The sequence below is a fragment of the Aulostomus chinensis genome, chromosome 11 (genome assembly GCF_037954235.1).
Source record: "Aulostomus chinensis isolate RoL2024-O1b breed Wild chromosome 11, RoL_Achi_v1.0, whole genome shotgun sequence".
Lineage (NCBI taxonomy): Eukaryota > Metazoa > Chordata > Actinopteri > Syngnathiformes > Aulostomidae > Aulostomus > Aulostomus chinensis.
In genome coordinates this window covers 5982754-5997500 of record NC_141330.1, presented here as the reverse complement: position 1 = coordinate 5997500, position 14747 = coordinate 5982754, and the positions used below count along the sequence as shown (strand labels likewise).

At 41.7% G+C, this 14747-nt stretch overlaps 1 protein-coding gene across 4 annotated transcripts in view; it reads left to right on the top strand.

Moving 5' to 3' along the window:
- Nucleotides 1-4758, top strand: part of ago3a (argonaute RISC catalytic component 3a) — a 29134-nt gene extending 24376 nt beyond the window's left edge. For all 4 annotated transcript variants that reach the window (XM_086217974.1, XM_086217972.1, XM_086217973.1 and 1 more), the window contains exon 19: nucleotides 120-4758. In XM_086217974.1, coding sequence (XP_086074100.1) covers nucleotides 120-228 — 109 coding nt within the window. In that variant the 3' untranslated portion in view covers nucleotides 229-4758. The remainder of the gene's footprint in view (nucleotides 1-119) is intronic.
- Nucleotides 4759-14747: the final 9989 nt, after the last annotated feature.

Here is a 14747-nt window from a genome sequence, read left to right as displayed (position 1 = left end):
TTCGCATCCTGAACCTGTGGTGTGTTTTTGATTTTAATAGAAAAAGTATCCTTTGCTACCTGCCTGCATCCCAGTATTGTTAGTATTGTCCATCATAACCAATCCTCTCCACTCTGCAGCGCTGAGGGCAGCCATGTGTCTGGTCAGAGTAACGGTCGAGACCCCCAGGCGCTGGCCAAAGCTGTTCAGATTCACCACGACACCCTGAGGACCATGTACTTCGCCTGAGCTACACCAACCCCCTCCCCAACGTTTTCCACCCGAAACACACATTAACACACAGACACAACCATGCACGCCTGGCTTGCCAGTGAAAGAGTCCTCAGAAGTGCAAGTCCCGCCCCACACACACCTAGTCAATCCGGACCTGACACTGTGCAGAGGAAAGGAAGGAGGGGAGGAGGCACCCCCACACTGGACTGAGGATGCAAACGCTGCTTTATTAAAAAAAACAAGAGAAACTAAGCACTATTATGCAATATTAAACCAGCCAACTAGTTTATTTCCACTCTTATCAAGCTCCCTTTTCATCGCCCCTCCAATCCGTTTTTCCTCTGTCTCCTCAACACGTGGCTTAGGAGGCTGTTATTGTTTATTTTTCCTCTTCCTAGTGTCTATGCTGCAGTTTGGCAGTCTTTCCTCTAGTCTACTAATCTGCTCCTCTGCCTTTCATCTACAGTACCTCAAGTCAGTTTGAGCAGCAGCACTTTTACATTCTGTCAGTTTTACTGTAGTGTCTTGTTGAATCTCCCGAGTGTTTGAAACGAGGGAGCGGTAAAGGAAGGGTTAGCTTCTGGAGTTGTCAAGTGGTGCTCAATTTCGATCTAAAAGTTATCTCATAGGCTTTCACGTCCTCTCAGTTGCCACCTTTTTAGTTTTAACTGTTTTGTTTTTTTTTCCTTTTTCCTCTTTTTTTTTTTTTTTTTTGATTTTGTCTCTTGTTAAATGTGTGAAATAATGTATGGAATTTCTTCATTTTGAGCACACTGCCACCTTTTGGCTACGAGGTATGATTGCCCCCATAAAATCACAAGTAGGTGATGCCTTGTAAGGTTTGAAGACATCAACTCACGTAAAACAGGGGCACCGTTTATATTGGCTGATATATCAATTGCAGCAACCTCTGGATTTTATTTAAAGTATAACACTGTTATTTGATCCTGGATGTTATGTGTTTTTCTGGTTGTTATTTTTCTTCTACATCATGTGAAACATTTTATGCTCCTAACCTTTGTTTTTAGAAAAAGAAAATCATTTAAACTTGTGTTTTTAATCTTAGTATTCATCATGAATTTGTTTCCCTCAGTGCTTTATCTGACATTTTCCTCCCTTGAGTTTGAGACGGTGGATTAATAGAGGTCATGTCAATGGTTTTGTCTCGTGCAATAATCAGCTGAACGAAGGGATTTTAGGAGACTTATTTGACCCAAAAGAACAGTTACACATTTCATGTGGAAGTGAGTGTCCTCGAAAGGAGACAGCTTTGCCGATTGTAAGGCACTTTTATGTTTTCCTCCGTGAGATCAGCATGCTTTATGGGTTTGCCCTCGCTGTTTGGGCACAGATAGTGCAACTGCATTTTTGATGGTTTTGACATTCTTACTTGAATCAAAGGATTGTACAGGCCTCTGCGGTTTGAGAGGACGTCATCATCAACATGCGTAATTTCAGAATTCTCGATCATCAGTTTGCAAATGAGGCTTATTTTCGTAATTCCTCAGACTGACCCATTTCAGAAATCAAAGCTTTTCACCTGACTGCAGCAAAGTGGAGTACAAAGGCCATAAAGAGGGAGTATTTAAGTGCCTGGTGGAAGTTAAGCCTTTAATGTTCAAAAGGTGCATAGCTTATTATGGGAATTCTGATTTAGTGGATAAAAAAAAAATCACAAAGCATATTTCAACAAATAGGCAGCATAAAGACAGTCAAAAGCAAGGACGATTCACCCAATGCCTCTTATTCTTCTCAACGACTGTCGTGACTTTTCTACACATTTCATTCAAATCATGTTCAGATCAGTGTGTCTGTTGTCTTTGCCTGTACAACAGTGTTGGCTGTTGGCTTTGCTTCGGAGCAGCAATCAAAGCAAAGCTGGTCTAATTGTCTTTTTGCTTAATCTTCACCAGATGTTGATCCAGCTGCTACAATGCGTGTACCTAATGGGCCAGGGTCATGGGCGTGGGGTCAGCCTAATCATCCAAACCCAGTTGTTCCTCCTACATTGGGGAATGGGCTTTAATCCCCGTCCATGTCACCAAGCCGAAGTTAAGAGTAGTTTCAGAGGAAAGCGGAGGATTCAAGTGGGTGACCAACATATTTACCAGCTCATTCTCCATAGTACTACGAAATGCATTTCTGGATCCTGGTTACCACTTCACTCCTCTGCGCTGCTGATCTGAAGCTCTTGTGGGGAGGGGAGGGAGGGGGTGTTTTTTCAAAAGTTATCTGCACTAAAAGAAGCGTGTGTTTCGGTCGTGAACACAGGCGTGGTGCTATTAGAATCGGAGGCTGAACTTCTGAGACTGTATGAGGGGTTGGTAGAACTGTAAAGCTGACTGAGCGACGTGAGGAGGTCTTACTGCTCCCTTGGGTGTGGGAGCTCCAGATTTTAAGGATTTCACTCGGTAATTCTGGTCACCATTGAGAACCTGTAAACGGTACCGTGGCGTATATTTGGAAGGCAGGGGCTGCCTCTGGGACAGTGATCTAGGATGTAGGGTCCTGTATCCGACTACCTTTCATAGGCTATCCTTCCGGTGTGGAAGCTAGCGGGGTTGAGCCTTCATGAATTCACTAGTGTCTGAAAGCCTTTTTAAAAGCCAGATCAAGAGTATATTTGTACATTTTAAATTATGTAATGCACACCACTTATTTTTGCTAACAGAAAAAAAAGATGTAGTCTAATTATTAATCTTAGTAATAAATGTATCACAATAACGGTTTAAAAAAAAAGGTATAATAACAAAGTTTTATTATTGCAATAGACTGTTGACTTGTTCACCTGTGTCACTGTATAAAGTGTAGTGTATGTGTGAACAGTGGTGGGGTTTGTTGAAACTAGTGATGTGTGTTTGGACTGTCATACTGTTATTGATAGGAATGTGGACTTAAACCGCCTCTTGCTTTGATGTTTGGAGAAAAAAAGATGCAATATGTCGAACGCCTCTTTTTCTTTTCTTTTTTCCTGTCTTTTTTTTGGAAGATGTTTATACTGTCGCGAGAATTTCGAGAGAGACGATATTTCAATACTGTATGTGAACACAAGAGGCTTTGTATTAGACGTGATGGCGATTACGTACAGTAGAGTCAGAGGAAGTGGTTTTTGCTCTGGAACGTTCTTGGCTTTTGTTCAACTGGTGCTGATGCCTGCTCCTCATCAGGAAGGGGAGAGAGAAAATGAACAGGCAAGTGGTGTTGAAAGAGTTATTGATCCCTTTTTAAGGACCTACGTGATCAAAGAGTAGCGTAAGAAGTTGTAGTAGTTCTCCATTCCTCTTGTTGTAAAGCCTGCGAGGGATTTAACGTTGGATTGCAACTTTCTTTTGCTCTCCTCACGGGCTCCTTCATGCACTCACATATACAAAGAGTTAGCGTCCCGGTTAATCTGCGGCGTGACAAAGCCTGTAATCTTATTGTTACTCTTTCTTTTCTTTTCTTTTTTTTTTCTCCACCTCTGCTCCTGAGCATTTACTCCCTGTGCCAGAGGACTACATTCCACGGCTGTACAATCCCACCCGATAACCCCTGGGAGACGTGTGGAAGATTAAAGCTTGAAGGACAATAGTGAGGTGTGGTCGGTTGGCTTTTCGGATTAATTGAAGCATGCGTGATTGAGTAGGCTTCAAGGTCTTGTGAGGACGCGGCAGGTTATACTTGGATGTTGGAATGAGTCTGGAGAGGTTTCGATTGCCAGAATTGGAGTCCATTTGTAACTCGGCGTCTCTGCTGTCTGTCGTGGATGTGGGGGTTTGTGTGTAAACGACACTCCCGAGGGCAGTCGAACACATGTTTACATAGCAGATGTGTTTGCTTCGCTTCCAGCTGAAATGTCATCGGCTCTGCTTTGCAAATAAAAAAAAAAAAAAAGCGAGTAGAGAAGTGACCTAACATGGGCAAGACCACTCAGGAGATGGGGGGTGGGGCTGGGGGGGGGGGGGGGGTGCCAGTGGAGGTGAACGCTTGAAGGGATAAGAAGACATAATTCAGTTTGCCAGTTTTTCCTTAACACGTGTTAAATGTCCCTCCAGTTCTATTGAAAGGGGCTTGTTAGGGCTGAATGAAAGAAAAGGCTAGACCCTGCTCCCAGCTAGCGCCGGCCTTTGGCGCTCAATTACCATCACCAATAATACAGACAAGTCGTTTAATGGACGCTGAAGAATAAACGTTTTACCACCAAAAGCAACGCAGTCTGGTGTAGAAAAAAAAAAAAGCCAAACTTACTTCAAAATGGTCAGTGTCACGCTTTTCAAACAGAAGTGAAGGCGTATTCCATTTTTTGAGTAATCAGTCGATATTTTGGTTGCTCTCTATTTGCAGTGGAAGGTAGCAACAGAGTGAGTCCACAGAAAGTGCCTTTCCTCTTGATTCTCCTTTTTCAAGAACACATTGCAGTGCAGGAACAGCTGCACTGTCCTCACTTACTGTTTGTTTTTGTAGAGATGGCAATGCAAACTCCTGTTTCATGTATTTAGACTTTACTAGTGCATTTTAGTGTCTTGGACCAATGGTGTCGTTGGTACAGTGGAATGTGCGTGTGGGCGGGCCAAGGGGTGGGATTGGGGGGTTATTGGGGGGGTGGTGGTTGTGGGGTTCAGAGGGGACACCAGCATGGTGTGACACAGGCCAGCTCATGAATGACAAACATAGCACAGCACTTTAGAGACTGCCACTCTCGCTCAGACACATAGCCAAGAGCTTTCGATCTCTGTCCCTCCAAGTCCCCCTTCTTCCTCGAGCTGGGAGAGGAGCGACTCAGCGTAAAACAAGGAGTCGAAGGGATGCGTGTTACCAAACTAAGCAGTCTGTCATTAAAAGTGTGCCTCATGCTCTTTTGTAGTTAGCTCTGTTGAGTCAGTCTGCTCTTCAGTGGTTGTTTCCCTTCTGAAATCACCACTTTGTTACAGCCAGGGCTGGGTGTCCCAAAAAAAGTAGTACCTCCCAGAACGCGCTCCAGAACTCTTTACAGTTGTAGATTCTTGCACTGAAGAATTGAGGTTTTCTCGTTGAAGGGCATTTTTTTCTTTTTCTTTTTCTTTTTTTTTTATACCAAGGAAGTCAACAAAAAGTAGCTTCTGAAATGATGGAAAGATAGAAAAATGTTGCACAGCGGGGTATGCTTTGTGTCTGTCTGGGTAGAAACTTAAAGAGCAGAACCAGTGTCAGTGTTGAAACGTAGACGCCCAGCCCTGGCGGCGGCGGCAGCAACAGCAGCAGCAGCAGCAGCAGCCCCATGGCGTTCATTCATCCTAGTGCAATGCCCTGCCGTGTGTCCGGTCCCCATCGGAGGGAATGTGTGCCCAGCTTGAGCCAGTAGGGTGTCGACTGAAAACGAAAGGTGGTATGTAGTTCAGTCCAGGGGGTGAACTCTTTCTATTACAAGAGATCTCAAAAACACTGCACCTCACTTACCTTGGTATGCTGCATATGTTATACTACATGAAAGAAAACTGCAAATTGCTTTTATTATGACATATAATGCTTGAGTAATGCCTGATTGCGATATTCTTATACAGTAACTATTTTAGAGTCAAAATAAATATAACTGTAAAAAATATTCTGTTTTTGTCTTAACACTTATCTGATTTTGAGAAATTGTTCTTGAGCCGATTTTATTTTGTTGTCCTATTTAAATGTGTTGTTCTTTAAATATATATATGAAATATATATATGCGGAATATTTTATGGCGTATTTATTGAGTGTGTTTTTAAGTGGCTGGAGTCGCCGCATCCTATTGCAACATGGTGGGGGCGGAGCCAGGAGGAGGATGCCTTAGCCCCTCCTCCTCCATGTTGACGCCTTATTCTCTTACACGCAAGCACAACAATATGGAGGGGGGCACGAGGTTTGAGCAGAGGGAAGAGGCGGAGCTAACCTGTCAGAACCTCGAGTCGGGTTCTGGTTGATATTTACAGGTCAGGTCCACTTCCTCCTTCTCTGGCTGTTTTTCACCCTCCACTCCTTTTCTTACCACCTGAGGCCAAATGCCAACCCCCACGTGTTGCAGCTCATCTCTGAGGAAGGGAACTATTTCTGAACCACACTGACCCGAGTGTTGAATAGCTGACTTTTTTTCATCCCAAGCTGCTAATGGGTACGTTAGCCATGTTGAGTTCCCTGAGCCAGTAAAGGGCAGGTGGTATAGCAAAGGCAAGAAAAAAAAAACAAAACAAAAAAAACGGTGGGGGAAGGAAATATATCGGAAAGGCAGAATTCTAAGGATTACGGTGAAAAGTTTTAGTGTCACAGCTTTTCTCTTTTTAAATGTGTTTCACATTGATTTTTTTTTTTTTCCTTGTGCCACAACATTTTAGAGCAGGAACAGGTCTCATTCCACAAGAAAAGGCATGCCTCAGCCTTAAGTGCGATGTTACGTAATTGTCTATTTTTTTTTTTTTCCTTGTGACTTTACAAAGCCTACATACTTGATCTGCTCCAGTTTCCCAGCCGGCATCCTCATTTCTCATGTAAACCACTGACATTTCTACAGGACTTGGTAAACTCTGATGTACGGACTCGTGTAAGCTTGCTAATATTGCTCTGACCAGCGACGTCAGAACAAAAACCAGGTCTGAGTCAAACGGCATTCAGACATGACTTCTTGGCATTTGTGATCTTGACTTACTTGAAACATGTTCACTTGTGTAAAGCGAGTCATTATTTGATCGTTTTTTGATGGCAAATCTGAAGAGTTGTGTTCTGACATGCAGTTTGAACCAGAACCAGGAGGTATCCTGGAGCGCTGGAGAACCGAGACCTGTGCCTGTATAACGAACCAAGGATGAACTGTATTGTGAAGAATTGCTGTCGTTTTCTTCTGTATTTCTGTTGGTTGTCCCTCACCTCCGCGGAGGATTAGAGACATGGTTGTAGGGCGGTTGTTTTTTTATTGCTGTCAATCCTGTTCCCGTGCAGATAGACCCTTTTTAAACCAAATTGTTTTTTTGGTTTTTTTTTTGTTTCAGAAACATTAACTGTAATGTTTACTCCCATGGCTATCATTGGTAACCCGTCTTCACCCCAACAGCATTCCATTAACGACTTGTAACCAAATATTGCAAAAGAGAATAGGCTCCTGATGCTGGTTTCCCTACACTATGATTTCAAAGGCGCATATTTGACTGTGGCCAAGGATTTGAAACATTTTCTGTGTACGCTGATTGTTCTCATTTCTTTTTTTTTCTTTGCCCTTTTGCGTCACTCTCGTGTCGGTCATACTCCAGATCTTGGGCTCTGATACCTCTTTCGTGAGGCACCAGCACATGGATGTAAACTTTGAAGAGTGAACTTTCACCACCAGATGATCCATGTCTCAGTCTCTCTGTATGTTGCAAAGGCTCTGTTGTACCAACAGCTCTATTCCTTTCAGTTTTAAATGTCTTTTTTTTTTTGTAACTCTTTATAGGTTGTTGGCCTTTTTAGTGTTGCTTTGCTTCAGTTTGAAGTGTATGTTTGACTAATACTTGCAATAAATTGCTTTGCTTTACCTTGGTAAGATGTCATACTTTGGTTTTTGTGTGAAAATAGAAGTAGAAATATGTATTCAAAAACATAGTGCATATTAGGAGTATAATCTGTCAGCAGGAGCATGTAACAATCACGCATTTGTGGAATTGCATGAAGAGTATTTGTTCTCTACAAGACCGCATCATCGATGGGATCCCGGTTCTATACCATTTCTACCTGAGCAATGGTCATATTTTTGTTTTATTGTCACGTCGATTTTAAACAAACTGCAAATGTTGCAAAAGAAGTGTGAGTGAGGCGAGAGCTCGAGGGAGTTCCATCCACTGGCTTGGAGCTGGTATTGTAAACTACGCAATCATGTCAGTAGATGGCAGCATAAGCAGCGTTAGCATGGCAGAAGAAGACTGAAGTCAGCTTGGCCAGACCACCCTGGCAGTCACTCAGGATGCACGGAACCATGGTTACAAAACGTCGACGAGTGCTTGCTCACGTGGGAATGTTGGTTTCATTTAAAGTAAAAAGTAAGGTCCTAGACCTGCTCTTTGCTGCTTTGAGATGACTTTTGGAGTGGTTTGGCACTATATAAATAAAGTCATTGGTTACAGTCGTAGCTCCACTTCTAAAGCAATGAATCCAGCTACCTCACATTTCCAGGGCTTAAACATTCGGAGTGATTTGAAATCATGATTTTAGGGTCATGCAATCCTGGAAAAGTGAGTATTCCTAGAAATAAATTCATTGATGGAGCAATCTCATTATCATCTGTTGGAGCCTGGAGTTTAATCCAGCCTTTAATGAACAAAAACACATTTTAAAATTTGAAGAATTGCTTTAAACTCTGAGTGAATTTATCCCCCCCCATCAGCAGTGACTTAGATGTGACGATAAAAGGCTTTAAGGGTTTTGGCTTGAATTTGAACCTTGAACCTTAAAATTGCTTTTTACTTCAACATTTTCATAAAAACACTGAATCCTTTTTTTTTTTTGGTTCTGTTTAATATACTGAAATTAACTTTTGGCAGTTGATGTTCCTCATATGTTTGAAATTTAATATCTAATAATTTGAAGGAAATATCCCACAACCACAAGCCAAGTGACCTCCAAGCAGGCCCCCGGTGAGACTGAATCAGTTCACGATCATCAACAGCTGAAGGGACACTGGTTCTCTGTGCTGTTCCCAGTCGGGAACCTGGAGTGTGTGCAGGCGTGATACCTGAGCCAGCCAGCGGTTGAAGCCTCTCCGCACAGTTACCAGGTGTTTTCACTCACCCCCACACTGATTAGACCGCTTCAGACTGTTGCCATCAACATCTCCGTCTCCCGAATGTTGGTTGCAGCTGTCGGATCAACACTAATTAACACCTCTGCCATTCTTATTAGTCGATGTCAGATAATTCCCAACACAGTTCTCCATAATGTCAACATAAGCAGAGGTTTAATCAGGCAGAATAAGTGAAAGCACCTGCACGGGATTAGGATATTATTCCATGTATTATTTGGAACGTGTCATTTTTATTTAAGATCAGAGCTTGTAATGATTTGTGCATGACCCAAATTATTTAAAACACTCAATACCTGTTGTGCTATGATGAAGAAGTAGCTCACGTCAACGTGCACCTCCCATCAAGATGGAGGGAAACCTGCAGAGACTGCCATTCAAGGAAAGCTCACTTCTCTCTTTTTTTTGGTAATTTATCCAAATTGATGCATGTAATCAAGCTCTTATCCAGCGACATCAAGCTCTTCATACGTTTTCCCACGTTCGGCATCATAAAATTCCATATTATAATCCAAACAAGGTTAATTATTTTTGCTCAGGCATCTCAAATACATAGAATTACTGTTTCTCACCGTTTTAAGTGATTGAAATATGAGGATTATCTCTGGCAGCTTGGAAAGGATCACTTTCAGTTATGTTAATATTCTAGAAAGAAAAATACTAATCTCATGATTTATTGATCGTGAAATATCCCATTGGTCATAGCCCAAATGTTAATAGAAGCAAAACAAGACAAAATTGGGTACGAAACAAAAACTGCATTTATTGCTAATATTTTGAAGATGTATTGCATTCTCACAATCCAGCACACATTTTTAGAAGCTTACGAATGAAAAATGGTGAACACATTTGGAGGTGGCGTCATCACATCTCTATGTATGAAAAACACAAAAGCACTTATTATACTAAAAGACGTAGACTTATGACTTTCTGAAGAATGTTGCATTCCTCCTTTTAAAGTCGTCAAGCTTGTTTTTTATTTCAAAAAATTATACTCATGAGAATGTTAAGTTGTGTGTTGACGCTTTAACTTGAACTGGTTTCGTAAAGATGCTTATTTCTTCATTTAAGAAAATTAACAAGAAGCTAGGGGATGCGTTCTATACTGCAGAGCAACGTCACTCGAGAACAAAAGCAGAAATGAACACTAACACTTCCCCTCGGTGAAATGAGGCCAGATGGATGCCCTGCAGGGTGGGACTCGATGCTGATTATGTTCACTTTCAACTGTCATAATCAACCAGGTCCTCCACCCAGTTCGAACCGGCCGACAAAGGGATGGGTGTTAAAGTGATATTTCACCTAACAAGTATATTTTGCCTTTCAAGTACTCACAAATTGGCACCTCGAGTTCACAAATGCATCACTTAGTAACTCTGGAATGCAGAACGAGCCAACCGCGCTTATTTAGCTTGATGCTAATAGCACCTCATTGCTCCCAACTACAAACCGCAGCAAGACTGTCCAAAAATGTGCGTTTAAAAACGATCAAGAACAGAGCCATCAATCAGAGCTTCTTCATCCAGCCGTGAGCTCCGATTGGTGTGTCTTCACAGTAGCGTTCAGTTCCACCAACCGGTTACTTTTCAAGGGTTAAGGTCATACCCAAGCTTGTTTAACAACGTAGAAAGAAGAGGGAAAAAAACCTACAGCAATAAAGACGAGGAGGATTATTTGACAAAAAAATAACAGTGCAAGTGATTAAGTGTGCATGCTATCTATTTGTTATAGAATTACACTAAACACTCTGAATTTTGCAGCCATTTTCAAATTCAAAGACTTCTTCTGAGTGCTCTAAGATGTTATTTCTCTTTTAAACTTTGCCCACAAATGTGTTTATACATCCTTAGCGAGCATCTTTGCTAAACTAATCCAGGCCTTACACAGGTGCAGAATATCAAGATGCTGATTAAAAGCCGGCATCGCAACCCAGGTGTTCCTGATGATGAGCTCGATAAAAGGCCCCGAAATCCTCCACAGATGTCACAAGGCAACAGAAAGAGGCCATTTGGCTCGTTGCAAGCTGGCGTGTCAATTTGGGAAATTGCTGCAGCTGCAAATGTTAATTTGTCAACCATTTCAACTACAAAGGACATGTCACAACACGAGCACAGGATCTGGCTGTTTGTGCTCCGCTGGCTGCAGGAGGCAACATTCATGTGGACTTAAATCTAAAAACCTCTTTTATTGTTTGCAGAGGAGTGGCACTGAATTACCGAATATAAATAGTGGCTACACGTACACAACACTATTGAAAGAAATTGCTGTGGTGTGGTCAAAATCTTGATTGGAAAACATCAAAATAATAGTTTAGAGCCATAAACAGCTGATAAAATAAAAAAAAAACACGCATGTACGATTTTACTTAAAATTGGGCGTTTGCGACAGCCCTGAAATGGGTCATTGGTGAGGTGTCCAGATAACTGCAATTTTCAGCGTCTCTTAAAGAAATCGGCTGCACAAACTCATCAAGTCGCCGTATCGGAGCAACAACCACTTTGTGAATTGCGCAGCAGGCCGTGTTTTTGCTGATGTTTTCTACATCATGCACAGCATACATAAAAGTACCTGTGGCTTTAAAAAAAAAAAGGGGGGGGGCCTGCATATCTTCAATTTCTAAATTTCACACTAGCACAAAAAACACACTCTTGCCTCAGGGCAAGCAAACCCACCGGCTACTCTTTAGATATAATTTGACCACAAATTACACTTTTTAATAGTTAGAAGTGTGTTCACCAAGGTCCAATTTAGCATGCAGGTAGTGCACCAATCCTCCCATTAAGGTCTGTGGTGAGGGGATCCATACAAATGCTACACTTCAGTGGTCATGGTGGCAAAGCAAGCACAAAAAAGGTGAAGAGCTTTGATGTTCAAAGCACAAAAAATGAAATCACAGTGTTTTATATGCTAAAATTGCAAACGCTCTGGTCTGTTTGACTCAAACACTTTGTTTGGGATTGAACGATCATGGCTTGGATTAAAGTTACCAGCTTCTCAGGGTTACGTGATTTTTATGATGCATTTTTCATCTGATTTAGAAACCGGCAGCAGGGCCAAAGTCCAGCGGTGGTGTGAGCCATCGACTTACCCTCTGACTCGATTTCTTATCACCAAATACAATGCAAATATTTGAAGCTGTGAAGTTTTTGTATTTGTCCTCAGATTGTAGAAACGGAGCCGCTTTTAATCAGAATCCGAGTCTCGAATCAGAACTTATTGACCCCTGAGGGACATGGTTATTTCTCAAAACCCTTTTCATATTTGTTGAAATATTTTATTCCTTGTGTTTCTGTGGAAAAAAAGCAGTCTGAGAGTGCCAGTGTACAATAGCTGTTCCAAGTCTCAGATGCGTCCCCTTCAGTTATGGTTATATAATCTATTATAGTATATTCGACAAATCTCCTTCTGTAATTTCCCGAAATGTATTCCAGTCTCACTTAAAATATATGTGGAACCGTTTTTATATGCTCTTTTTTGGAAACCATCTTTAATTCACTCCTCAGCTGGAGCTTCAGTGGTGTGGATGATTTGAACTCCGGCTGTTTCCCCGTCCACCAGGAGTGGGAGCACTTTACCAAGACATAAGAAAGATGGAGCTCTCAGCGAGGCTTCCCGCTCTCAAAGTACAAGTACACAGGTTTTAAAGGGTGTGCCTGTGTTTTAGGGGTTAAATTCAGAGGTAAAGCACATATGTGGACACGTGATGCTGATGCTGCTGCTGCTTCCTGACCCTCTAATGTTCATTTATTATCATACTCTACTGTTTGTTTTCTCATACCATGAAGACAAGTGGGAAACACGTCACACAGGGTTTGTGTGTGTCTGTTTCTAGTCTTATTACTGATCTAATCCGGCCATTTCCATCCAGAGAGTCGAGTCATTTTATGTAACTCACTGGTATTTCCCCATAATACTGGAGTGAACTATTGTTTTGTTCTCCTGTGGCTATAATTGTACAAGCCTTTGTTGGCCCTGTCCTGCTCCTTATCTGTATACGCGTGAGTCCACATCGTTCTGGCGAGGAAATCCCGCTGAGATAAGAGCAACGTGGTCCGAATGTTTCGGGGGGGGGGGGGGTGTTGAATAATTAGGGTCATTACAGGGAAACCTGGTCGGCGATGTTGCTCATGGACGGATCGTGGATTTAATGCACCGCATGTTCTTGTCACACACACAGAGGGGGTACGAGGCATCTGCCTAGCAAGAACCTTAATTTATCAATTAAGTGGAGTGTTTCAGGGAGGAACCCATTGTAGTGAGGACATTTTGATTGAGAACCCTACACAAACCAGTTTGAGGATGAAGGTTAGAATTGGGATTATAGGGTCAGTTTAGGGTAAATGGAAACATAACGTCAATGAGTGTGTGTGTGTGTGTGTGTGTGTGCGTGTGTGTGTGTGTGTGTGTGTCCTTGTACTTGCAATATAGTAAGAAACAACACATTTTTAACCATCAGAGTGAGAACATTTTAACTGGTCTTTCCAAAGATATAAGTACTGTATCTGTGTTAGAAGCAGAAAGTCTTTTATGGTTCATGAACGATGAAGTATGACAGTCCATCGTTTCCAGTCGTTAATGTTTACATTGTAAACAATTGAATTACATTTTTTTTAACTTCAATTTTTCCCCCTCCAAGTACGCGAATGTGGCATTGAGTGTTCACAAATTAATATTTCTGGCTGTTCAAGGTAATAGTTATTTATCAAGATATATTTTCTATATATTTTTTACACTGGCAGTGTCGAGGACTAATCACAACGACTTAGACCTTATAAAATATTTTTTTATTTCCTTAAATACTGACAACATTGGAATGAAACACATCTCACTTGTGTTTTTCAAATTTTCAGTAAGATTCATCTGTCCGTGATGATCTTAACCGACTCACCCCAGAGGAGTTTGATAGTTCCACTGTGCATCTTTTTTACTGAGTCATACACTTGAGATTTCAAGTGCCAGCACCAGCCCAGGAGAAATCCACACACTGTTGAAGAGTTCACACGTTCATTTATTGCTAGCGCACGTTTAGAACAGAAACAGACAGAACCGATTATTGCAGCTAGACGTGGACGCTTCAGCCACACAGCAAACAAAGGTAAACCAACCGAGGAAGAAAATGTATTTATAAAAATTAAAATCCTCGAAAAAAATGAAGATTAAAAAAACAGTCTATCAGGGATAATCCCACCAAAACCATCATACGCCGGGGTGTATTTCCAGAACTCCACACTACTTCATACACTTTAATAAATCACTGTTAATATGGATGATTTTATTGCAATATTCATTTGTCTTCGACCTGCTTTATTCCTTATAAATTTAATGGGTTCTTCCCACCATAGCTTCCATGGAAAAGTAAAAGAAACTCTTCTTTTGTCGCAAATTTGACCATTAAAATGTCAGACGACAAAGCTCTTTCCTAAAGATGTTTTTTTAATTATGCATCAGAATAAGGCTATGTAACCTTTCAAAGTGCAAACAGACAAGTTATGTTTGCATTTCGTTTTATTTACAACCGTGTGTTGTGTGAATCTTTGAGCTCTACCCAGAGTGCCTCTCCTTCCCCATAAAACATCACATTTACTAGCCTGCAGTGTCGTCCTTCCCTGCTTTTGCTTTTGCTACGTTTCCTGGCATTACAACCCCCTGTAGATCATCGGCTGTGTGAAACCATTCACTGGACTGTGTATTGCATCACCTGTGTGTGTGTGTGAGGCAATCAAAACAGGGAGCCACTCATAAAAATCCTGCTCCACAGCGCACAACGGGTCAGACATTCCACCG